The 26,289-nt window shown below is 40.1% G+C and overlaps 2 protein-coding genes across 2 annotated transcripts; both read right to left on the bottom strand.

Moving 5' to 3' along the window:
- Positions 1–6,085: 6,085 nt before the first annotated feature.
- twist2 lies at positions 6,086–10,231 on the bottom strand. The gene is made up of 2 exons (XM_014991869.2): positions 9,481–10,231; positions 6,086–6,757 (listed from the first exon to the last, which is right to left on the bottom strand). The coding sequence occupies exon 1, from the start codon at positions 10,014–10,016 to the stop codon at positions 9,510–9,512; it is 507 nt and encodes a 168-aa protein (XP_014847355.2). The 5' UTR covers positions 10,017–10,231; the 3' UTR covers positions 6,086–6,757; positions 9,481–9,509.
- Positions 10,232–22,479: 12,248 nt separating this feature from the next.
- Positions 22,480–25,515, bottom strand: LOC106920701 (protein Fer3). Its single transcript, XM_014991870.2, has 2 exons — positions 24,426–25,515; positions 22,480–22,710 (listed from the first exon to the last, which is right to left on the bottom strand). The coding sequence occupies exons 1-2, from the start codon at positions 25,009–25,011 to the stop codon at positions 22,673–22,675; spliced, it is 624 nt and encodes a 207-aa protein (XP_014847356.1). The 5' UTR covers positions 25,012–25,515; the 3' UTR covers positions 22,480–22,672.
- Between the last annotated feature and the right edge of the window lie 774 nt (positions 25,516–26,289).

Here is a 26,289-nt window from a genome sequence, read left to right as displayed (position 1 = left end):
TAGCACTAATAACTGAGTACTGTTAGGTTTTAGTCACCAACCTAAGATGCTCTCTAGTAAAAAGTTTTTTTTTTTTTCAGCTTCCAGTGGCCAAAATCAAGATAATTTTGTGAAACCAGGTTTCCCACCTTGACTGTAACATTATTTTCTGGGTTTAGTCAGGCCTTCACCCAGAGGTGTTTGGGTTTTTGCAGTCAGACGGGCGCTTCCCAACGCTTCTTTTAACTTTGTTGGAAGAATCATCTTTTTTTTTCCTGGCATTGTTCTTTTCTATGAGTTGCTTAACAGGGTTTGTGTCTGTTTTGACTTTGGCTATTTTTACTTATTCTCTGAACGTGCAGCACTTTAGGGAACCATTTGTTGTTTTTGAATGTGCTTTTTAAATAAACTAGATTAAATTGGGTTAGTTGTGCACACCACAAATCTGGCCTTTATTGACAGACTGTCATAAAAAGTAACGTTTACAATCTGCAACCAGGGGACACGTAGAAGAAACTGCTCTGAATCAAACTTCCTGGCCTACATACAAAAACAGTGTGTGGCAGAAAACAAGATGGTGGTGGGAGCATCATGCAGGGGGGACGTGGTTCTTCAGCAGGAACAAGGAAGCTGGAGTTGTTTAAAAGGTTAAAGAGCTAAATGCAGGGAAATTATGGAAGAAAACCTGTTAAAGGCTGCAAAGTCTTCAGACAGGGCTGAAGGTTGACTTTCCAGCAGGACAAGTCCAGATCTGAATCTCTTTAAAACTTTGTGGACAGACTTGAAACATTAATGTTCATTCAGACCAGCTGAGCTGAGCTATTTTGGAAACAAATATCAGTATAATTGTCCAGCTGTTCATTTGGAAAGCAGGGAGAGAAATTTCAATGTTAAGGGAAACAAATGCATGCCACACTTTTTAGATTTTTTTTAATTTGGAAAAATCTCTCACTTAAAACAAAAATACATAGAAGTTTTTTGATATAATGTAGTAAATGTCAGATTTTTTTAGGGATGTAAACTTTTTGAAAGACGTTTTTATATAACACCGGCATTTCTGGCTTTTTTGTTTGTGCTTGTCTTCACACTTTTCTTTTTTTCAGCAGAGTTTGATTAATGCTCTCATAGCCAGGTGTTATACTGGTAATGAGTAAAAAAACAAAACAAACAAACAAAAAAACCCCCCTGAAAGACTATTGACTTTTAAATACCTAATAGACAGCCTGACTTTTGAAAAGTACTAAGGAAACTTAGGTGGGTTTGAAATTTTCATACGTTCCCTTTAATTGGAAAACATTTGATGTTTTGTTTTCTCTCTTGTCCTTTTGATGCTTAGGACTAACCCTCGTTTCATGGACACTGAAAAACCTCAGCTCCTTACAGAAGTAAAAGATGAAAAAGGTAAGTATGAACATTCACGCCTTCTATCAGTTAATCACATCCTGCGCCACTTTCAAATGTCAGAGTATTTTCAGTGACATTAAAGATCTAGTCTAAATGCTCCATGTTCCAAGCTCTACCACTAGGGGGCTTTCAGTAGAAGCCTGGAACCAGAAACTGCCTTCCGACTTTGGCTGAACCGCCCAGCTGTGTCAACCCTTTGCATTCGATCTGATTCTGGCAGCTCTGTCCATCTGCTGGATCAATAATTCAGCAGCTACCTGAATCCGCCCCGCTCCGCTCCTTTCTCCCATGAGGGAGGTGAAGCCTTCAGATTCCTGGACCGGCGTGACCTTGGAACCTCTGGTGACCCCTGCAGTCATCACTTGTGTTAATGACCTGCAGCGGAAGACGAAGGGAAAGGCAGGCTGTTACTTTACAAACAGACGCCCTCCCTTATACCCCCACCTGGGCTAAAGTTCTGCCTCACTAGTGGCAAATACTCTTTCTTGCATTTTCTTTTATTCTACCACTAACTTTTGCATCAGAGTGGGATTTGTCCCACAGAATCATCAAAACACTGCATGCATGTGAGAGACTGACCACAGGCTAGTCAGATTTCTTGTATATTCTGTGTTGTTCTCCTGTCAAACAGTGAAGACCTGGGAAGGTTTTGAGTCGTAAACGTTTTCCAGCTGTCCTTCCCTCATTTGATCCCTTCTTTCCAGCTGCATTTATTTCTTCGGTCACATCACTGCAGCGTAAGTCACATGCTCTCTGTTTGTGCGCGCTGACATGTGGTCATGTCAGTTTTGGTCTTTGATTCAACAGAAAACATTAAAGTGATTCATTTATTAATTACTGAAGGAGATAAAGGGTTTTGCTTTTCTACTATCTCCAAATAATAAAAGGCAGTCTCGTACAGAGATATTAGAAATGCACATTGTTATATGTCACTCAGATATAAAAAGAAATATTGCTCTCTTCATTCACATTCTTTACAGCTACATAATCCGACCCAGTCGCCTAAAGAATCCCCAGATGAGGCCTTAAGATGAAAGAATGACTTTGTATTACAGCATTCAGTGATTTCATAGAGTCGGCTTCAAAAGGCGGGGGTGATGTGAAAATAGCAGATGTTCTCTTGGGAAAGCATAAAGATATAGATCAGCTCTCAGCACGAGCGGAGGGTAAATTTCGCTCCGATTCTCTCTCAGTTTCTTGCATTTTTTTGTCACTTTCTCAGCATTTCAGTTCATCATCAAGAATGTTTGCATGAATACTGAGAACAATGAAGAATCAAAAAGAGCCACAATAAACGTGAGACTTGTTCATTTACCTGGATTAATGCTAAGCAATATTTGCAGCATTTGCTTATCAGCAGCTCTTTGAGGTCTGAGCTTTGACTAGGACTTCACAACATCTTGATTATTGTATTTTTAAGAGATTCTACTATAAATTGTTGGTTTGTTTGGGTTATTATCCTGTTGATGGCCTACTTTGTTTGACAGGTCCACATTTGACTGTAAATACAGGAGTACCAGATTGCTTTTGCAGGTGAAAGACGCTCCAGTCCTGTTGAAAACAAACCCATGTCATCACTCTTCCACCATCATGCTTTACAGGTGATTTGCTGTGTTTTGTTTTGTGCATTTTTTCTAATTCCAATGGATATTTTTCCATGATTCCTTTAGTTTGTAAAGAAAACCTGAACTGTTCTGCTGAACATTCAAATGTCCCTCCAAAGAACTTAGAGTAATTACACAACACCAACATCTCTTCCATAAATCTGACAGGATAATAGTTCTAGGGGTCTAAAAACAAAAATTGAATTTATTTTGGATTGCCTAAAATCCTCCTAGGGTCGTGAGAAAAGCAAGAGAAATGCACTAACAAATCAAAAGCGTAACAATCAAATTCTATTAAGAACCTCCATCCACCTACAGATTCCTCTGAGACCTTTGCAACTCTTTATCTTTTTTGGCATGATATTGAGTATCTATCATGCTCCAGAAAGAAGCTAGTGAAATCCAGAACCTGTAGGTAGACCTCAGGAAATGACATTGTCAGTTGCAGAAAGAACCCAGTAAGTTCCAGAAGTTGTTTAAAGAAACCCTGTAAGTTTTGGAAAGAAATCTGCAACTAAAAATAAGCAAACTCTAAGTTCAAAGGAACTGCTGTGGACCCTGTAGGTTCTGAAGAAGTACCTATAGGTCCTAGAAGAGTTCCCTGTAAATCCCAGGACAGTAAAGTATGGAAGGCTTTAAAATTCTGAAAAATAAACTCTATCTCTCTGAAATGCACCTTTTAAGCTCCAGGTAAGAACACACTGTCTATTTCTCCTCAATCTTTTTTTTTTTTTATGATTGTGGCATTTGTAGTCATAGATTCTTGAAAACATGATCCTCCCAGAACAAACAAAAAAGGAAAGTAACGAGGAGCTCGTCACTTCGGGTCAAGCCTGCGTGTCTCGGGCTCTGTGTGCTGAAGCAATCGCAGCCAGCACAGCTGACTCTCGGCTCTGCCAGCACGGCACACTAACAGCGTTTCCTCAGGCTCGCATCACCCTCCAAAGTGGTGGTAGGTTAACCTTTGGGGGGGTTTTTCACCCAACCAAACGAACACAGAGTACCATCGGTGACACACAGAGCGTAAACCTTTACTTTATTCCCCTGTTTTTACTGCAAATTAAAGTTTTGTAGCTTTTTCCGTCTGATTTTACGGGAAACATCTGGATCTCCCGCACCACTGGAGCACTGGCCCCAGGGTGATTCTGAGCCGCTCAGCTGTGCGGGCCCGGGATAATGAGCAGGTATCAAACGGGCTCCTACGGATGAAGCCGGCCTTGGTAGGAAGGGCTGCCTGGCAGCGTCAGAGACCACCAAGCTGAGAGTGACTGCACACTGTTGCATCTGTTTGTCTTTAACGAGCTATTGTGAATGATTTCATTGATAATTTTTTCTTCTTCTTCCAGCTTCAACTGTAGTAGAAAATGCAAAAAAAAAAATCACTTCCTATTTCTGAGGAAATCCCTTCTTTTTTTAAGTGAAAGCGCTTGACCACATCTTCATGCAGCATACACTTGGAAACCCCTGCTCCTTCACGCTCAAATATATCACTGATAAATTTGTAAATAACGTGAGTTATTACATATGGCCTATAAGGAGCCCAAGAACCGAAAGAGGCCCCCGTTACCATGACAATCTGCAATGCAAATAAAAAAAAAATCGTACAATAAATCAGAGAAGCACTGCATTTCAGACCGAGTTTTGAAATAATAAAGCAAGAATGTCGGACTCCATTCCTAGGACATACTAAAGTTTAAATGAGCTGACCATCAACAGGGGAAAACTGCAGAAAGTCTGATCACAAGCAAATAAATTCAGGTGTGCTGGAGCAGCACTGGAGTCTTTTCAGCTGTGAGGCTGTGCAGCCAGAAATGCTCCCAAATGACTGACTGCAAACAGAGAGCAGGAGCACAACATGCAGCATGCAGCTTATTTCGGCAAGTATTCTCTTCATTATGATCTCCATCACCTTTCCTTAGTCACTGGACAAGGTTCCATGTCGTCTTTACATAAATATACTTTGATATATATTTGTGTTTCTATATATGGGATACGCTAAGGAATTGTTTACTGTTTCCATCTGGTCCTTGGAGATGAACTGATTTTGGTTCACATCAGCAGGATTCAGTTTCACTGCATCCTATTGGATCTGACTGACATGCATTGGAATGGTTTCAGCTGCACTGGTTAACTGGAGGTGAACTGGACCTGTTGGCGAACTCCCCTGAGGTGACATCTGTTGTGACTTGGCGCTGCTGCATAGACTGAACTGAGCAGAAATATTCAAGCATCTGAAAGCTGAAGGACAGAGTCTGACATCGCAAGAGAGATTTGGAGTCTAAATGTTGCCGTTTTGACCAGCAGCTGATATGAATAACGTGTCAGATGCTGTTGATCTGCCAAGAGAGCATTAATGTGTTTTAGTTGTTCTACAGAACCACTTTGAAACCCAGCTTGCTTATGGAGTTGCATTTGGGGGGAAACAAAATGCATTTAAAGCAGCTAAAATGGTCAAACCTGCAGAATATATTTCTATATTTTACAGCAGTAGTTTGGCATACTGCTGTCAAAAAATAAATAAATCAGTTTAATGTGTAGGTCTTGGAAATTTTAAATTATTTAAGCTTTGTTGGACATCAGCATTCTCACGAAAGCAGCAGGTGGAAAAAGTTTGGTGTTTCCACTCTGGGGCTAAAACACATTTTGGTCCCAGCTGGACACTAAATGATTTCAAAGTAGCATTATTAATGTATTTAATTCCCAAATGACCTCATACTACAGCTTCAGTGTGTGTGTGAGAGATAGGAGTTTTATTTTTGCTTCAGTCCCAGAGCGTCGCTTAGCTCCGACAGTCCCTGAAAGCAGCAGCCCGTCGTTCACAATGAGCTCCTGTTTTACGCTCAGATTGCATCTAGAACCACGTCTGGGAAAGCTGGATGTAAACAGCTGAACTCAAAAGAATTTATTCAGTCGTAATTTTGAGGTCTTTTATTTATTTTTCTTTTTTAAAAACCTTAGGCGGAGTTATTGTCCTTATCTGCGGTCGAAGGAGTCGCAGTTTAAACACTGATTGCCTGGTTTTAAAAGCGCACAAACACTTTATGTGGCTGAACTTTATTTCCTGCGCTCTTAATGAAGCTGGATCTTTATGGGCTCTGTTTTTCTTTTCTTTTTTTTTGTAAGCGGGGTTTTCTTTCCATAACAAGCGCAGAGGGGAGGGGAAAGGGCAACTTCTCACACCCAACACACAGAGGGAAAAATCCCTTCAACGAGAGCCAGTTCTACTTTGTTATTCAAACTTATTAAACCGAACATTTTAATGAGTTTTTAAGTATATGTGAAAAAAACACAGAAGTACATTTTTTGTTGTTGTTGTTTAGAAAAAATACCCGTTTAATAAATAAGCAAAAACAACAGTGGAAACTGGACGGAACTTAGAAGGAAGTCGTTGGAATAAACCCCATGCAGCGAGAAGACTCCGAATTGCATTGGTCCCTTTACAGGATATACTTACACAAATATGTACAATATGCTTTCATATATCTATATATAAATTCATAATCTGGCTTAAAGTCTTTGAAAAACAAAATAAATCTCCATGTTTGTTTTAAGGCTTTAGTGAGAGTTCAGGCCGTAAATGCGCACATCTGGCGGATCTGTGTTGGCCCGCTGCGCACTTTGCACAGTTCTATCCTCCGCGGTGTGATGAATCTGCGTCCACACACACTCACGCAGGGACGCACACACTTCGTGGGCCACATCACGCCTCTGCTCCATCCTTGGCCTCTGAGGTCAATCAGTTCTTCAATAATCTCTTTTACATCAACAGTCTGAAATAGAAGAAACAAAAGAACAGAGAAATTCTCATTAAGGCGCACAAATCACTGAAATACACACAATCTGAATTCTGAGAGAAAGCGGGAAGTCCTTAATGAATCAATTATGAACCCCTGAACTGAGTAAAACCATATGGGCTGGTTTTTTTATGTGACTGGTCCAGCTGCATATTTATTAGAAGGCACCTGAGGCACAATCCTAAAACAATAGAAAGCACTTCCTGCGGGGTTTTAATGGTCTCACTCAAATAATATGCAAATGCGCTCAGAGGCCTTTCTTCTGATCAGAACAACCTGACTGGTTTGATTTTCTATATTTGAACCCAACAAATTAAACTAACGAAAAATAATGTTTTATGTTTCACTTAAAATATATATTATTATTGGACTTGAAAGGTTAGCTCAATTTCAGGTTTCAAATAAAATCCGCCTGTAAAACATATTTTATCTCCATGTGGATCGGATCAGATGTGATCATCACATGTGATTTTAGCCTAATGCGCATCTCATGCGACACTTTTTCAACCTTAACACGAGCAGAAGTTGTAAAAAGGCCTTTAGGTTATTTCCCCTTCGGTCTAAAAGGAAATGTAAAGTGGAAGGTCTAACTACATTCATAGTTGATGTCTGCATGTGTCTGTAAAGTGTTTTTATTTAGACCCCATTTTTTGTCTTGACATGGGTTAAAATATTTTCAGCTATTTTTGCCTGAATATAACGACCAACCTTAAAAACCATAATGAACGTCTATTTGTGTGACAATTAAAACATTTCCTAAAAAGTCACCGCAGCAACGAACAGATAAGTTTAAGTTTGGTTAAAAGGGAACAACCAGAACATAAAGCAACAAGGCTGCAAATCTACATTTAAAAAAGTCCTGTGTAACCGCAGGCTGGCTGCTCGTTAATGCGTTCCTCTGTTTTTATTATCTTGCACCGGCTTGAACTTTTCATGTCCAGCCGAGCTGCCCATTCCTGCGGTCTGCGCGCAGGAAAAGCCTCTATTGCGGATATATATTAGCCGTGATGGCACCACAGCTGCTGCGCTCCTTTCTCGGCGCACTCCTGCATTTCCAGTCTCCTCCCTCCCCTTTATCACCCATGTCAAAAAGAGAAGTACAAGTCTCAGGTTTAACGCGATCTTCTGTTGGAAACAGGACGCATAGCACCTTCACTATCTAGACATCTGACCCGAGCGTCCAGCTGGATGCTCAGTGATGGTTCTGTTCCGCCTGAAGATCAGAAGCTGCAGCATTCAGCTGCAGACCCGTTACAAGATGCCAGTGCCGGTCAAAGGTTGTGTGGGGCCTGGAGCACAATTTGATTTGGGGGGGAGTCCTTCACCCACCAAGCACCACAGAACCGCTGATTTCATATTGTGTGTTTCACATTGAAAGCAATATATCTCATAGTTAAGTAATGTTAAACAGTCACATTGTTCACTAAAGTTATTTATCTTACTAATTTGGGCCTGCTGGTTGAGGCCAAGTTTAGCCAGTACAGTAAACTATTATTATTATTATTATTATTATTATTATTGAAATCTTAGGAGTTTGTTAAAAACATATTTTTTCTCAAAATAAATAAATAAAACATACAGAAAGAACATCACTGCTGTTTTTTCTAACATGCTCCATGTATTTCCCACCGGTGAACACTGAACATGAATCTCTGCAGCCTTTTCTCTGTATTTTTGTTTTTAAAGCGACAGCCGTCAAATAGACAGAGATGTTAAGTTTGAATGAAGATAATTCAATCTGAATCCGTCTGCAGACACTATGTGACATTTTATGTTATTCTGCTTATTAACCCCCCTTTTTGACTATTTAACATGCACTGACAGGATGAATATTAACTTTGAATATCTATATATTCATTACTTTTGTATGTGATGAAATCAACACACTGAACATGATTAATTGTTCATTATTTTTCCTTATTGTTTGTTTGTTTGTTTCAGTCATTTTTTTATTAATACATTTATTTATTACTGTATGCAGAATTTTAATTTTGTATTATAAATTCATCATTCTTGTAATTATGTAATTTACTTCCTGTTCTCCATATTCATACATTTTGATTGAAACAGTCATTTTAAAACACTTTCATGTTTTCCAAACCTCTTAATTTCTGGTAATATAAATTAATTAAAAGTAATTAAAAATAAAATACAATAAAAAACCCCACTAGAACTAACTAAAGAAATATTTTTCTTTTGCTATTCTAAGCTTTCTGAAAATCCTAATGAATTTAATGCAGATTTTCTTTTGAAGTGACCTGAAGTTCCAACCTGCTACATGCTTCTCTGTGCACAAAATCAAATTATGGCCGGTAAGCTACCTATCAAACTGTTTTTAAATTCATAACAATAAGCTGCTTTTTAAACTCTGAGTGAATTTAAAGAAGTGTGCGTTTTTGAGTGTGAGAAGGCCTGCTGGGGACCCAGGAAGTTTAGAGGCCCTAAGTTGCTGCTTAGCTCGATTCTGCCTCGGGCCGGATCTACAAAACCCTAATCAGAAACTTTCGCAGCTCAGAGATTCATGGGAACAAATCCTAAAGTTGTTTTTTTTTAATTCACTCCATAATTTTCCTTTAATATCTACTGTCAGCTGGATGCGTGCGGCTGAGCATATTTTAGTGAAAAATATGGATGAAGATGATAGAAACGGTTACATTTGGAACCATAAGCTGAACGCTCGCAGGTCTCAGTGTACCCACCGCTTTGGCATTGTGTTTGTCTCTGACTGCTAGTGGGATGCTGACATGGACCAGGCGCCCTCCATCCTCCACACCGAGAACGCGTAACTGAGTCTCTCGTGCGCTACGTAGCTGCAGCTGGACATCTTGCTGTCCATCTCGTCGCTCTGCAGCACCTGGCACAGGAAGTCTATGTACCTGGAGGCCAGCTTCAGAGTCTGGATCTTGCTCAGTTTGTCCGACGGCAGCGTAGGGATGATTTTGCGCAGAGACGCGAAGGCCTCGTTCAGAGACTGAGTCCGCTGGCGCTCCCGGACGTTCGCCAGGACCCGCTGGTTCTGCAGCTCCTCGTACGACTGGCTGCTGCTCGGGCTGGGCTTCTTGCCCCGCTTCACCGGCCCGGGAACGGGGCTGCTCCCGCTGCCGCTGCTGTCCTCTCCGGACTTCTTGCTGTGCCTCCTCTTCCTGGAGAAGCGCTTCTGCTGCCGCTCCGGCTCCTCCTCGCTCGTCACCAGACTATCCACAGGGGAGACCGGGGAGCTGGAGCCCTCTTCCATTTCTTTCTTGAAGAAATGTAGAGACAGGGAGGAAAAAACGGTGTCCACCTTCGAAGCCGTGGTTACAGGATAAATGTAAATCCTTAGAAAGGAGGAGAAGAACTTTTAGAGATGCTCTCCTTCTAACACGCCGGAGCTCACTCTGGCGGCTGGCCCGCGTCTACTCTCGCAGAAAGTATTTTTTTCGTTCTAAAAAAAAAAGTTTTTTGGAAATTTTGTCCCAACTTCAGATGCTAAATAGTTTTGAGGGTGGAAGGGGAGGGGTTTGGTGGGCGGAGGCGGAGGGTGAGTCCTGGGTGCGCCTCTCTCCGATGAGCAGGAGGCTGCGGTGGTTTTATGTATCTGGAGATTATTCACTGTCACAAACTAAAGACCCTCCTGCTCTTATTTCATTTGTCCTCAGCAATAAAACAGAACTTATATACTTTTTTAATTTTCTTTTTAAATCCCACAATCAACCAAAATGGATTAAAAAGCGACAAATTAAATTATTCGGCTATCTAAATTGATGTTTATTGAAAAACATAACAAATATGAATCATTAATTTTATTTTATTACATCTAGTTTCTTCTTAAGATTTTATTCAAAAATCCTCCATGAATACCAGGCCGGTATCGATGTGTTTTAGCCGGACGCTGCGCACCTTGGAGAGCGATTTACGCGCCGGTTCTGGGGAAAAGCAGCCAGCTTAAAATCCAACTCAAATCACGTGTGGGGGTTTTTACAGATCCTAAAGCGATAAAGGGAAACAGGATGTTTTTTCACCAAGCAGCCCGCTCTCTCCGGTGTGCGCGCCACGCTTCCAGACTCTCCCTTCACCCGCGTCCTGCGTCGTTTATCCACGCAGGAAAAACGCAGCGCGCAGGTGGCTTACATTAGAACATCTGAAGAATCTCAGCACATGTTCTCCAGGTTTTATCACATCAGCTGACTGCACCTGTTTTGATTTGAACCCTAACTTGCTCAGTGGCGTGAAGGTGAAAAGACTTAATAAATATATCTCCTCCTGCGGGAGCGTGGTCCCACGGAAACGTTTGATTTGAATTCATTAGTTGAAAAAGAAAAAGAACAACATTAAGAATAAATTGCTTTGAACAAAAAAAATCACTAACCATTCCTGTTCAACATTCAGCTAAAGCATTTTGTTATTTTCTTAAATGTTGATCAAAGACCTTTTAATAACTCATTGAAAACGTCTCGTTTTCCGATGGAGGCCTGTTTCTTTAAGTAACTCTTCAAAACCGGAAAAACAAGAGAACATGATATTCAAGTAAGATGATTTCTGATCTTGGTGAGTTATGGCACAGCTACAAGGAAACAGCTGGTTGCCTGAACCTAAAAAGAAGTTAATTTTATGTTGTAAGCTTGTTTTCCCTCTTTCCTACCTTCACAGCCATAAACAGAGGTTCATCTAATCAACAAATGTTTCTAAGAAAAAGTAATGCATGAGTTGAACTTCACTGGTTTCTCCTTAAAGACAGATTATTACCTGCAAATAAATTAATTATTAGTCAGAATTGTACTGAACTGTCTTGTGTTAGGAAGTCATTTAACAAAACTGAGACTCCAGGAAAAAATACGTGAAAAAGATCAGATTTCATGATCAGCGTTGTTTGTTTTACCCATCCAGGAGAAACTGCTCGGCCTCTGCAAATGAGGTGGAACCCATCACCTCCTGCTTGTTGTGCAGCACAGTTTGAACCCATGAAACGCCCGCTTGTTTATGCTGGAAAAGCCTGGTCTGCTTTGCGTTTCAGGTTCCACTTACTGTCACAGTGTTTTTCACGCAGCGCCGGAGCCGTGATCCAGACTGCGGAGATCTGCAGGATACAGCCTGGTGGTGGAGACTGTAATGCTTCACATGTGCCAGGAGGAAAGTAATGCTCAAGTTTATGCACACTTGCAGCATGAAAGAAGGAATGTGAACTCTCGGAATCACACACACACATCCAGACACACTTTCCCTGATTGTGACCTCTGATCTTCAGCTCCACCGCTCAGCTGCAGGAGGCCTCTGCGCTCGGGGGAGAAGGTCCTGACTTTGTGGAAAGCAAAGTGATCCTGTGCAGCATCTGTGAGGTAAGCTGACAAACACACACACCGATGACAAGGGGGTGGGTCAGTCATATTTTCACTAGCAGCCAGCTTTTCATTATGGACAGTGGGGATTATTAGCATTATCTGTTTGCTAAAAGCCAGAGTAAAGAGAGAGACAGACTTGGTTTTGGGAGAATTTTTATTACTTCCTTTAAAGTCAGTAACTTACATACACTAAGTGTGTTTTCACACCTGATAGTCTGATAGACTCAGTTCGGCTGCAGCAAAATTGCAACATTTGTTACATTTTCAACTGTTGTGGTTCACTTTCACACTGAACTGTGTCCAACAAAAAGTATCCCTTTAAAAACCTGGTCCCCTCCACTGCACCAAGAACCACTGGAAGGAAAACCTCTGAACAAGATGCTGAGTGTAAGTGCAGCTTCCGTTTTCATTGGATGTGAACAAGAATTTAGGATCAGATTTTAAAAACCTGGGAAATAGTTCCACTCTTTGTCTTCTGTCAGTTTTTATAAGTGCTAACTTAAAAACCCTTTTTTACTCAACTCTTGGAGATAAGATAAAAATTAATAAAGTTAACTTACTTCTGTAATTTTGTCTTTCACAAACTCGCACATTTAAATTCAAAATCTAAAACTTGGGAGATTTCTGTGACTTTCAGAGTAGAAGTTAGTTTGACTCATCTAAATGTGGATCAAATGTCTTACAGTCTACTTGCTTCATGGACATCAACACTGATAGTTCAGCACTTTCCTGTTCATGATATTCTTGTATATAAATTATTCTTTGAGTGTTTCTGATCTATTCATAATAATAGATTTTATTAAATAGAGACCCAGCCTTTGTCTTCATGATAACCTCAGCAAAGTCTGTGAGCTGTTTATTTGTGACAGCAGATCTTCTTCAGTCCCCTGTGGATGCTGGGAGATGATTCATGTTTATCTCACATGAAGTTCTTTGGAGTTTGGAGTGAATCTCAGTCTGCGAACCCCCCTCTGAGAGGACTGGTGGGAGATAAAAAGAAGAATATTTACAGAAGAATGAGGTGAGACAGAAGAAAGAGAGGGATGGCCTTTCTTCGCAGATCAAAGATGAGTCTTGGCTGTAACTCAGCGGAGCAGGGTGACGTACTTCTGTCTTGTCTGACACCTCCGAAATGGGCTCCACATGGGTCGAGGGCACAGCCTCTGTGATTCTACATCCTCTGCGTTGTCACAGAACCACATCCTGGCTACACGCACCGCCATCGGCCTCCCGAAGACAAGACAGGGAGATGACTAGTGAGACGGAGAGGTGATGAGAGACAAGAAACAGGTTTGGCACGGAACGAGGGAACAGGACCAGAACGAGTAAAACCCGGCCAAACGTGTGGAGCTGCGATGATTTATAAGACGCTTTGATCTGACACTAACGTGTGATTTGTTGGAGGAGCTTTACTGTCCGTGAGGATGCCAGGACCAGTCACCTTTGACTTCCACCACCTCCGCCAGAGCGCGGCTCACCCCGGATAATTTTAACGAGGAGAACCAAAGCACACGTCTGCTTGTATCTGCCACAAACTCAAGCACAGAGTTCACCATCACTTTCTCATCGCCTACATCAATATGTCTTATGTTAGTCTCCCAGTGATTCATATTTAAGCTTTTTCACATTTTGTCACAATTATGTTGAGCTTCAAAATATTTTATTGGGATTTGATTTGATGTGGTAGACCAACACAAAATAATCCGTAGCTGTAAAGTAAAACAAAACACACATGGTTCGAATGAAAAACTAAATCTGAAAAGAGTCAAGTGCATTTGTATTTATTCCCATTTAATCCAAGAGCTCTAAATAAAACCATTCATAAATCACATGATTAGTAAAAAGAGTCAACCTGGGTTTGATTTAATGGGGCTGAGATTCACAACTCTGGTGGGAATGTCTTTCAATATTATCTATGAACTTCATAAAACAGTTGGTAGGAATAATTAGGGAGCTAAAAAGATGCGAATCCTGACAGAAAACATTGGGGATGCTACAAAACAGATATAGAATTAGGATTTTATCACAATATTTAGTGGTACTATTATTATAACAGTAAAATTGATAATAAATTAGTTATTACTTCATTTCTGTAGGTATGACTGTGAACAGCAATGATAGCAACACAAATATTGATTTTGAAAAACATTCCCATATGAAATTTGCTTCTTCAGGATCCCATTTACTTTAAATAGGTGAGATTTATATCACTAAGCTGTACCCAGTAACAACATTTATTAATATTTTTACATTTAATTATTATTATTGACGTGGAGAAAATAGTAAAAACATTATTTCTGATAATTCCGTCAGTTTTTATAACGTCACTAATTGGGATGTATCAAGACAACAATAAACCAAAAATGTTATTGTGATAAAAATGATCCAATAAATGGCCACCCTAAAACTGGTGTTCAACTTCCAGCAGGAAAACAACCATAAACAGTCAGAGCTGCAATGAAATGGTTTAGAATTAGAGTTAGAATGGCCCAGTCAAAGTCCAGGCAGAAGTCCATCACTCTGCGATGCTCTCCATTCAGTCTGACTGACTGAACTTGAGTCATTCTGAAAGAAAGACACTGGCATCTGCAGCTGCCAGTGTTCGACATGGGGGCTGGAGCCAAGTGCAGTTTTATCATTTTCCTTTTAAATACCATTTAGTTTGAATTACTCTACTACATATAAATAAAGCTTAAGTGTGCTGTTCAGCGTGAACATAATTAAAAATAATTCAGCGAATTCTTGTGAAAATTGAGTGACTGCGCCTGCACCTGGTGTTCAAGATGAACTGAAGATGATCTGTAAACTGAAGCACAGCTGGTTTCTATTCTATGAATAATAATCTATTATCCACACAGCAGCACGGCCACTTTAAAGCTCCTTGAAGTTTTAAAACATTTACAGGACAGTACCCACCTCTGAAGAACACAACGTACCTGTTCTTAAAGCAAACAGGACTGAATTTCTGAAAGCTTATCTTTCAATATATTATCTTTGAGTCAGAGTTAGCTTGAGCAAATTTAATTAGTGGCTGAAAGTTTGTCATATTCAAGTGTTATACCTTATTGTCAATGAAAAGATAACATGCTGTTTAATTTGTCTGTTCAATAAAATGTTCCGAGCGAATTGATGCCAATATTTAAAAGACAAAAGGGGAAAAACTGCACAGTATGTCTGGTTTATTGCACAGCTCACTTCCAGTAAATTGTGAAACTGTGACTCATGTGACTCCACGTCACACACAACAGCAATCCACGATTAGTGTTGAATTACTGCATAACACTGCTCTGCACAAAAATGGTACATTTCTACATAGTTTGCTTTCAATGAGCCAATTTCTGTTGTTGTTGAGCAAAATCTTGTTCTTCAGGGTTTCTGACATTTAGATTTACAATGATTCATATGTCCTTTTTCCACAAAAATCATATAATTGTGTTTATTTCAATAAATCCACATAATGCTGTGTGATTGGAGATGGGAGTTTGCCAACAGAGGCCAAGTAACCATTAAAACAGGTTTGTCACTGCGTATTTATCTGAAGATTACACAAGGCTGTGCTTTTGTTTTTGACTGTTCCCCCAATAACCTCCCAGGTTTGTAATCCAGTGAGATGTTCTAACCAGATAACATCTGTTTGTGCACAAAATCAAAGTCAGAAATACTCAACATTAGAGACTAATGATACGGAGTTAAAATTTTATCACAGTATTTTGTAATTTGTAGGATGAGAACTTCAGAAATAGCAATGGTTTAACTATTTGGTCTTGACAATATCAGTTAAATAGTAGGTTTTTCTTTATTGCAGGGTAAGGAAAATAATGTTGTTTTGTTTATCTCAGCACCTAAATTTGCGTCAGTAAAGAAGTTCTTCGTGCTTAATGGTTTCCTATCATTACCTCACTTTCCATAAATGGTAGCAATGAGAGTTTTGAGATCCCAGCTGAAGGTTTCACACGATACCATGAAACAGTTCCTTTCTTTGCTTCCGTCAATATATTACCATTTATTTCAATTATATCTGCCATTATTCAATATAGAAAATAAAGGCAGGTATAGTTTTAATAATTAATAGTTCTTAGTAAGTGAGGCATTAACAAGTAAAGGACAAATAAAAAAATGAGGAAAAAGATTCTAATGAAAAAATGTTTAATAAAAAACCTCTTGAGAAACAGTGAGAACCAAACCAGACAGTTTTAAAAGAGTAAAATCTGACTTCCTATTATCAGAACATGAGAATAACCGGTCTGACTCAAAGATTTAAACAGAGTCAGTAAAAATACCTCCATGGTGACAAATTGCACAATAACCTTTATATAAATTAAGCTGACTATTCCTCACTCCCAATAAATACCTCGGTTTATTTTTGAGGTAAGCGTTCGGTTATAAAACCGTAGGTATACCTGCAGTCATAGAGTCAACCTGAAACACCGAGAACCTGCTAATGCATTTACCCACACCTCTCCATCCTGCTGCCCTGGGGCCGATGACAACGTGTTTCTGAAATCGCATTAGGGGCCCTTTCATAGAGGTTTCACCAGGGAGTGTGTAACAGCTTGAAACATTTAGACTTTGTTTAATGCAATGCAGGCTCGTTGCGCAGTACTTTGTCTCGTCTGTGGAAAGGGGGCCCGAGATGCCAGAGACCCCCACTGTCAGAGTTTGCTTTGATATCTGAAGGTGGAAGGAAAACAGGGCACAGCTTACCCCCCCCCCCATTCCTCAAAAACTGTAAGCTCAGTACCTGAGTGTGCTCCACTGCCATGTGAAGTTATGGCTGTGGGGCTTTGAAGTGCAGCCCTCTGAGGTTTTATGCTCTGGAGAAGTGCGTGAAGACAAGATGCCATGATTTACAGCTATGGGTCTGTTTCAGCCAAAACAAAAAATCATGGATTTTATAAAGGAACCAAACAGTTTTGTTTTCTCGATTGCCCCTGATATAAGTGTCAGTACTTATGTCTTATATAAGTATACTTATAAGTTTTATTGTATCAGTTAAAGACACTTCAGCATACAACCCAAGTTATGTAGAAATGACATCCTTTTACAGGATGTTAGGAAAAGGTAAATCTGCAATATTATTAATGACATCAATTGTGATTAAACCACATTTGCCAATTTTTTTTCTGGTGTAGCCCACTCCACCTGAGTGGGCTATCAAACTGAAAATAGGACTTCTTGTCATTTTCTTGAAACAATATTAAAAGATTCTCCCTCGTCAGCCGTGAATTTCTGCAGCTCCACTAGAGTTACCATGGAGAAAAGGCAATAAGAGACGACTCTAGACTTTCACAGAATAAAAATGCACAACTGTTTTTGGACCAGGTGTTGATTTGAAGGTTCATGGTCGGTAAAAAGCAGCTGAAGCTCCGTTCAGTCACACTTCTCCTCAGCTCTCTTCACTGACTTGACAGTTACAAACAACAGTGTCACCTGAGCAATTACATTGGTTATAACACAATTAAATTCATTATGCACGTGCTACTTCCAGAATCTGGACTTCACCAGGAGAAACGGGTTGGGGAGGGGGCTTGGTCGGTGTTGATGGGGGTCAGAGTAAATTTGCTGAACAAATGAGCAAAGCCGTGCACTCGGGTGCTGATGGACCGGCCTCTTCCACAAATAATTCAGAGTAATTAGGGCTGCACTTGTGACCCTGGTGCCAAGGTTAGCAGGAGGGTTAGTCCAGGTTCACAGCGATGTTTCAGCCAGGTGGCCTGGCTGGTCCCAGCCTTTCAGGGCTTGGACTGAGCAAACAGTTGTGTTTGTTCCTCTGATTGGGTCGGAGCAGTTTGTGGTTGTCAACAAGAAGTGGGTTGTTTACAGTCTTACTGTCACCTGTGTAACCAGTAACATCCCCACCTCTCCACTGGACACCACTGATCTGACTTTAGAGACTCAACTCTACCACAGCGGGTTTAATCCGACCTCTGGAGGGGGGCTGCAGGTCTAATGACGAGGAAGCATCTGACTGATCCAATTCACATCCGAGAAGGTTTCAAATATTAAAGGGTCTGTTTCAAGTTTGGGACACACTCACACACACACTCTGATCCTAATGATCCACTGAGAAGATAAAAGAAAAAGATCCTCTGAAGCTGAGCAGAGATGAGAAAAGCAGATCCGGATCACCATGAGGATGAGAGCTGGGTGGAAGAGTTTTAGAGGAAGGACGGGTGATTATTCTGCAACTTGGTCAGGTCACCTGGTTGGCAGATCAAACGCTCTGTCAACCAGGTAAAAGAAACCTGATAAAGGTTCATTTCTTAAACCCCATCAGCCAGACTGACTGGTCTCAGGGTGAAAACTGCAGCCCAGAAAATCTTTTCTCTCTATATAGATGTTTGTAGAACTGTACATTTCCAGCCAACCTGTCTCAGCAGGTAACAGTTTTATCCAAATGCCTGAATGACATTCTTGATACATCCTGTGTGAATAATTATTAGGTTAGTGGAATTTTGTGGATTTATTCTACTCTCTCAGATCCAAGGTTTCATTTGTTTTTGACTTTCTTAGGAGAAAATTGTGATTTTCCACAGCAAATGTAGGAACAAGTTGGCAGAGAACAAACAGAGAAAAAGAAGAAAAAAACATACATTTCTGAGAAAAGAAGCAGGTTTGTGAAGAAACTTTGCAATCTGTTTTTTTTTTCTGAATTTTAGAGTTCCAACATTCAAATGGTCACATCTCATTAATTTCTCTTTTGATTTCCACCTATTTGACATCATTCGATGGCTTAGAGTAGACCTGGTCCTGCTTTTTCTGTGGTCAGTCACAATTGTTGGGCAATTATGTGCAGAATTATCATGCAACTATGTGAAAAATTACAATTTTCTCTTCTCACTTATTTAATTTTCTGATGACATTTGGAGATAAATTACACTGCAACAGATTAATGAGCTTAAAGATCCCATGTCAAATGTTTTTTTTTTTTTTTTTAGGACAATGCTTCAGTGAAGCCCTGAAGGACAGATTGAGTTAATGCTGCTCATGAAAAGCTGGGAAGCTGTGTACACCGTGTATTTTTAGGGGATTACGCATCTGGTAATATTGTTTTTAAAAAGTTACACACCCAGGCCGCCCAGCCCTCTTTCTTATATTAATGATGTCATTCTGCTGTGAAAGCTCTGTGGACTTAACCTATAAAATTTGACCATAAAACAGTCTCTTTCCCTTTACTATATATAAACATCATTGAAATTTGTATTTTTTTTGGGGGGGGGAGGTGTGGGGGGGGGGAGTTACTGAGAGGAACAGAAAAGAGACAGAGAAACCGCATGTAATAGATTTCCTGTAATATAAAAATATAAGCCAATCTAGCGCCCTTCCAAATTTAATGGCACCTCTGGTCATAAAAATAAAAATACATAAATGATGCGGTAAAATAATCTCATCACTGAAATAGTTTGAAAAATTTCAACACTGGGATATACTGATGAGGGAATTATCCTCTTTCAGAAATTTCATCAACAAGTCCAAAACAATAAATGCAACTGCAGCATTTATGTTTTGTTGAAAGTATTTCCCAATTTTCCTTCACAATATAAACTTCAGTATCATCCCTAAAAAACAGCCCAATGCTATAATGCTTTCCCATTTGACATAAACCTTGGAGTCTTCTGCCCCAGCATGGGAACCCATTCCATGAAGCTGCATAACGGGGGTCCAAGTCCAGTTGAGAGCTGCTGTCCTGCAAGGTTTAGATGCATTTCTACTCTGAACTCCCTCATCAGCATGTCATTCAGCTCCGCCAAAGACTGGAAATACAAACTAGTTATTTAAATTGGGTCACATATTTGCTTTAGTTTATCCAAAAGTTGCAGGATAGGATTGGACTTGTTCAGTAAATCTGAAGGCTGCATGAAGTTTGAAAGTGTGAAAGCGCCTCATTGGCTGAACCTGCTTAGTAATGTTGTGCTGAGTTTCTGTCACACCCAATCATTTCCACTTTGTAACGATGCCAGTGACGTTTGACTTGTGAAGAGCAAGTAGACATTGACATAATGCCTGGACATATTGCACAAGTTGTCTTCCATCGTTTTATAACACTGGAAGTCTGCCAAACTGGGAGAGACCCATTCTTTTACAAATGTTTGTAGAACCAGTCTGCATGCTGAATATTGTCCACCAGTATTATGGGTTTATAGAACTGAACAATTTGGATGGATGAGCAAATACTTTTGGCATTATTGTGTTTATTTAATGTTTTCACTTGATAAAAGTATTTTGGAAACGTATTAGTTGTTCATAGCTTCCTGTTTCCCTGGGGTGTAGAAACATGTCGTACAAGATATTGAAACATCACAATATTTACCATCTCATCTCTAGCTAGTTGCAGTCGTCCTGACTTCATTATAGAAGATGCCCCGACAAGTCTTAAATCAACTGTTTGGCAGTAGTTTGGGTTCCCAGTAAGAACGACAAAAAGCAAGAGTGAGAAACGAGACATGAACAGGAAGTTGTTTCTGAAAGCGGCAGAAAGCACCACTATCGCAACTTAAGACCCGACCCAAACCAATGAAAATGCAGAATAAGAGGATTTTTAAAGCATACATTTGATATGTGAAGTTTTCTTTAAACTAATATTCTTGTGAACTCAATACCTTGAATCATCTTGTGTGTTTTATGTATTGCTACACCTCTAATATAGATATGATCCGAGACTGAAGACTTAAATAGGAAAGACAAGTAAATATCATTCTCGTACTCTAGGTCAGAAACTGACTACATGGAAATAGTAACTCTCCTAAATTTGCTCGCTGCTCAATCTCACACTATTACTACTGTAATAAAATGTCTTTTTTAAAGTCATCTTTAGGTATACCACTAACTGTAGCTGCACAGTTTTATCTAAGCAGTTTCTAAAAGATCAAAATCAATTAATCTCTGTTCTGGCTGCTGCGTGACCTTTACACAGAACTGTTTTAGATTTAAATTTAGCCCACTCCCTCACAGGATGCAATGCACTGATTATATTTACAAGTCCAACGCCAAGGACTGTAGAGCTCCTCTGACACGATAAACACACCTGCCAGCCGAGAGTACAGCCTCTCGGCGTTTGTCAGAGCAGGTCGGTCGGAAGTTAAATCAATAAACCACCTCGGTGCAAAAAACAAGAGAAAATAAATAAATAAAATACAGACCCTGATGTAAGCCCCAGACTGGAAGGATCTACTCCTTCTGGCCTCCAGAATTTCCGCTCAGATGACTAATTCATATCTCAGACGAATGGTATTCTGATGGGTTGAGATCCCCCTGTGAGGATTAGGAAACACTGCAACAATAAAAGTTTTTTTGGTGTTCTTTAGAATTTGGGAAATGCAGTAAAAAATATAAAAAGAAACAGATCAAGGGATTATGAAATATTTTTAAAAGGAATGTTTGAGATTTAGGGTCAGTGTTTACAGCTGATCATCTTTCTGGTCTCCTGTTATCTGTTCTGGATTAGGGTTAGGTCAGTAAATCTGGCAGATTCTAAACATCTCTGATAATATCTGTGAAGTGTAGGAAAAATAATTATTTATAATCCTTACAGAATCAGAGTGATAATCCCGCATTAGTTTCCCTCCAGTGAGATTTGAAGATAACTTCCCCTGTCCTCAGAGTTCCTTTTAATATCTATTTTCTTTGAAATAATACGCTTATATTAAATCTCAAGCAAAGAAAATAATAAAAAAAACAGTGAAAATGCAATGTAAAATAGTAAGGCAGCATTTTTGTCACTTGACTTTTTTCCAATCAGCACAAATTGCAAACATAGTTTGATGGTTTTGAAAGATGTTTAAAGATGTTTAGCATTTTAGCCCAACTGCTCAGAGAGCTTATAATCTTAAAACGGAAGCGGAAAACACATCTCCAAGACAAAATAGTCACATTTCATGATTAAAAATGTTCTTAATATTGAATCACCTTCCTAAAATAATGGCACAAGTCATTTTTTTCCAAAAGTGTTTTTTCGTTTTGGCCTAAATCACTTCTGGCAAAAAATGACTGAGGCCATTATTTTAAAAAGGTGATGATATGTAGTCTACATCTTTTCATGGAAAGCAATTTCATAATCCGGTTTATTTCAAAATACAAATGAAAAGCTTAAATAAAACACAATTAACAGCTATTTGAGTAATTCAGTTTCTGCTGTTTGGAAGCAGCACCTGACCGTCCATTTCGATCTTTTATTTACAAGATGAAGGCTGTTTTCAACACATCGACTGCAGCGTGATGAAAACGAGTCCAGAAAACCCTTCAGCTCCGTGTGCAGAAGTTTGAGTCCTTTGAGTTTGATGCCAGCTTTGCCTCTCCGTGACAAATGGCATCCGTTTGGGAAAGCTGTGCTGTGCCAGGACTCCTTATTACCCCAATTTCTGAAACAATGCCTCTCAATTACCAGTTAATAGTGAATTAGAATATTAAAAGCTACTTGGAACAAAGTGGCGAGGAAGGCTGATAAAGGCGGAGGTGTGTGACCTGGTGAGAAGTCTGCAGATGTCTGTCAGCAGGCTGCACCACGCCAGCAGGTCTGTCCGTCTTTGACACATAGCTGCAGCCGACAGACTCAGGATACCATCGTGTTTCCCAGCTAATCCCACTTTATCCAGGAGAGACGGGCTGTCAGATCTGGGGGGCACAAAGGGACAAAAACGGAGCAAAAGCATGAGTTTTAATACATTTTAATGACTGTTTAACAAGTCTTCAGTGTGGGCTTTACGAAAAGAGGAGCACTTACGCATGAAAAGCTACAAGAGCTTTCAGAGTCCATTCCCAAAGAATTAATTAAGACAAAGAAGCTAGTATGAATACAAGGAAACCGAGGCTCATTTAAGGCCGAATGCCTCTGGGAACCACACCTGGGAATAAAGTGCAAACCGAAGGCAGAGAAAGCTGCTCAAGGCTGCATTAGCCTCATGGGATTCACCATGATCCGTCCAAAACCTGTCAGACTAATTAAAGAGCACTCAGAAAATATTCACAGCGCTTCGTTCTCCTATGGTTTGTTGTTACAGACTTACTCCAAATGGATTGAATTAATTGCCTTTCTAAACACAATACCCTGTAGTGGGAAAGTGAAAAAAGTTTCTTTGACATTTTTGCAAATTAATATAAAGAAATCATTTTTACAGCCTCAAGTTAAGTTAGGACTCTCTCTGCAATCTTGGCACACCTCTCTACCATTCTTCTCTACAGATCCTGCCAACCTCAGTCAGATTTGATGGACAACGTTGGTAGACAGGCAAGTTTAGATTTAACAATTAAATTCATTGAACCAGGTTTGTTTCATCAGCCCAGGTGATATTGTTTCTCTAAGGTGTTATTCTGAAGAATTTGAGTGGCACTCGGTGCTAAAAGCCTAGTGGTTTCTGCATTGTCAGTGGTTGACCTTGAGTTGTTTCTCCTTTCACATGGGAACACTGGATTTCTTCCTAAGTGATGACTGGGTTCTTGATCATATCTCTGACCAAGACAGTTCTTTAGAATTTACTCCATTTGTTCAGGGAACCAGATCAAGGGAGAGTTTGATTCCAACATTGTGCTTCTTCCAAATAACGAAGACCAGAGTGTTCAATGCTGTCCTTCAGATTTGCGCAATCTGGTCTCAGAAGTCTGAAATGAAGTCAATAAAGATGTGTTTCTTTCCAAATCACGTCAATTCTTCTGAATTTAGAACAATTGGACTCCAATCAGGCTGGAGAAACATCTAAAGGATGAGCTGCAAACACACAATAGATCTGCACTCAATTTTGAGTCGTGGCAAAGGAAGAAAGGGAAGAAAACCTAAATTTTTCAAGCCTCTGACGTTATGTGTGTTATTTTGATGGAAACCTGTTACAATCTATTTTTGGATTAAGTTTGTAGCATAACAAAATGTGGAAATGAAGTGTTGTGAATAGTTTCCAGATATGTTGTTGCAAGATGACAGTTTTAGATGACATCATGATTTGACTTTCCCCAAAAGTCAAAACCAAATCTTTAGTTGTTTTATTTCCCAATGACAGATTTAACTGCATCAAGTGTAAATCCACTTACTTAAACATATTGACAGCCAATGTGCAATTATTCAACTTGAAGAACCCTAGCAGTGAGTTTATTAAAACCTTTGTTCAAAACCTTGGAAAAAAAACAGCACAACAATTAGTTCTTGATTAAAATCATCTGCTTAATTTTCCTTCAACTTCAAAAAGACCTTTGCATATGTGAATATGAAAATCAAAATGTTTGATAAATATATTTAATCAGAGGTTTACTTCAGTAATATTAGATCTTTACTATCACATATTTAAGCTGCAGTTTCTGAAAGAGAAGTAATTGGCTTATCTTATCTTATCTTATCTCACCACTTGTGTTCCAGATTGCATTGCTTTGATTCTTGTAGCCGCTCTTCATGCACTCATCAACGTAGGACTTGGGGTCAGAGCCCGACATGAGGATCTCCCTCAGCAGGGCGATGTAGGCTATGGCCAGCCTCAGAGTGTCTATCTTGGACAGTCGCTTCTCATAGGGAAACGTTGGGACATGGCAGCGCAGCTCCTCAAAGGCAGAGTTGATGCTCAGCATCCTCTTCCTCTCCCGGATGTTGGCGGCGTGCCGTTGGACCTTGTATGGCTGGTGGACCACCAGGCTCCGTGTCCGGCGCTTGGCCGCCTCCAGAGGTTCATCGGCAGAGCATCCGTCGCCTTCAGCGCAAGCGCCAAGTCCCGGTGACTGTACGTCCAAGTCGGTGAACGTCAGCTGTGTGTCTGAAAACACAGACTGACAGCCAAAAGAAGACCAGGGGGAGAGCTGACCGCTGGCTGCCTGGCAGTCCATCAGGAAGGAATCCAGCTGGGTCTGAAAGTGGAAGTTTTGGTCCATCTGTCCCCAACATGCAAAGTCAGTGGAGCCGTCCGGATCAAAGTCTAAAAGGAGTCCAATATCCTCCATGTTTTACCCCGAATAAGATCTGATACTGTAAAGAGGTTAAGGGCAGAAAGACAACAGAGAGTCTGAAATCTACCTGAGAGGATCTGGTGTGTGTCAGCTTCCTGGGAACATCTTGATTAAATACTTCAGCGCCTTCTCGGTTCTCTGTGGGTCGCTGTGGCCAAATTCTAAAGGCTGAAAAGAAGCTCTTCAGGACTCCTCACCCCTCGTCTTCGATTGTTCATCGCTTCAACAACAAAAAAAAAAACAAAGAGATGAACTGAATAACTCAAAGCTCAGAAAACACATGTCTAATTATAAGCGTGCTCTCATGTAGTCTCTGACACAAAAACAATCAGGATGTGCAGCAGTGGAAGATCTGAGTGTTGTGGCGCAGCAGGCCACGCGCACCCAGTAGCTCCTGAATAGGATTGTTTCATCTATTGAAGCTCAGCTGACAAGAACCACTGACAGAAACACATGAAAGACCTTCCTCAGTTTCACAGACAAAAAGATTTTGAAGTAAATTTGGCATATTTAATGCTTTCACTGTACCCTTCCAATGGATTTTACATGCTGAGATTACAGCTTTCAAAAAGACCTACAAAATGCAAAATATTCAAACAAAATGAACTCAATTCAACCAGTATATTTTGGGTAAAGGCCACATTAATACATCCCTAATTTGCAAATGATATGACTAACTAAGCGGCAAACGACCGAGGAGATGCACGCTGTAATTATGCTGCAGCTTCATCACATAAACGAGGTCGTTCTTCAGGGTTGGTTGGGGGACAGAGCAGGGATAGAGTCTAATTCAGCAAAGATAAATGTTTGCAAACACATGGTTTTGATTTCAGAAAGTCCTTCAGGATGCTAATTTGAAGGGATCCGGCTTGTTGCAGTAAACACAGACAGCATGAGGCGCTTTGATGCAGAGGGAGGCTGCAGATGATCAGCTCCAAATGATCCACAATGAAACAGGTGAATCATGTCTGAAATTTATTTTTGGAAAAATTGGTAAAGAGGTCTGTTTGGTACTCAACAAAAAACAAGTGGATGACTTGTTTTACCTTTTTGCAGGTTTTATGTTGCTATGGCAGGATTAGTTAGTGTTAATCAAGTCAGAAGATGACAGTTAGGCCAGTTTTCACGTCTCTGAACCTCTTTAGTAGAATCCAAAAGGAAAATTAGGTCATATATGCCAAGTTACAGTGTTTCCCTGGTATTCACAGCGGTGCATTGTGAGTACCAGACTGCCTGCAAACTGCCTATAAATTGCTAAAATCCACGAATACC

This window comes from Poecilia mexicana, unplaced genomic scaffold (genome assembly GCF_051168715.1).
Source record: "Poecilia mexicana isolate PSO_F unplaced genomic scaffold, ASM5116871v1 scaffold_2, whole genome shotgun sequence".
Lineage (NCBI taxonomy): Eukaryota > Metazoa > Chordata > Actinopteri > Cyprinodontiformes > Poeciliidae > Poecilia > Poecilia mexicana.
This window is presented reverse-complemented; position numbering and strand designations above follow the sequence as displayed.

Bases quoted from the DNA above. Each gene is read 5' to 3' on its own strand.
- twist2 (XM_014991869.2), bottom strand. From the start codon at position 10,016: ATGGAAGAGGGCTCCAGCTCCCCGGTCTCCCCTGTGGATAGTCTGGTG.
- LOC106920701 (XM_014991870.2), bottom strand. From the start codon at position 25,011: ATGGAGGATATTGGACTCCTTTTAGACTTTGATCCGGACGGCTCCACT. The intron at 22,711-24,425 runs GTGAGATAAGAT...TGTGCCCCCCAG, and splicing joins TGCAATCTGGAACACAAGTG to ATCTGACAGCCCGTCTCTCC.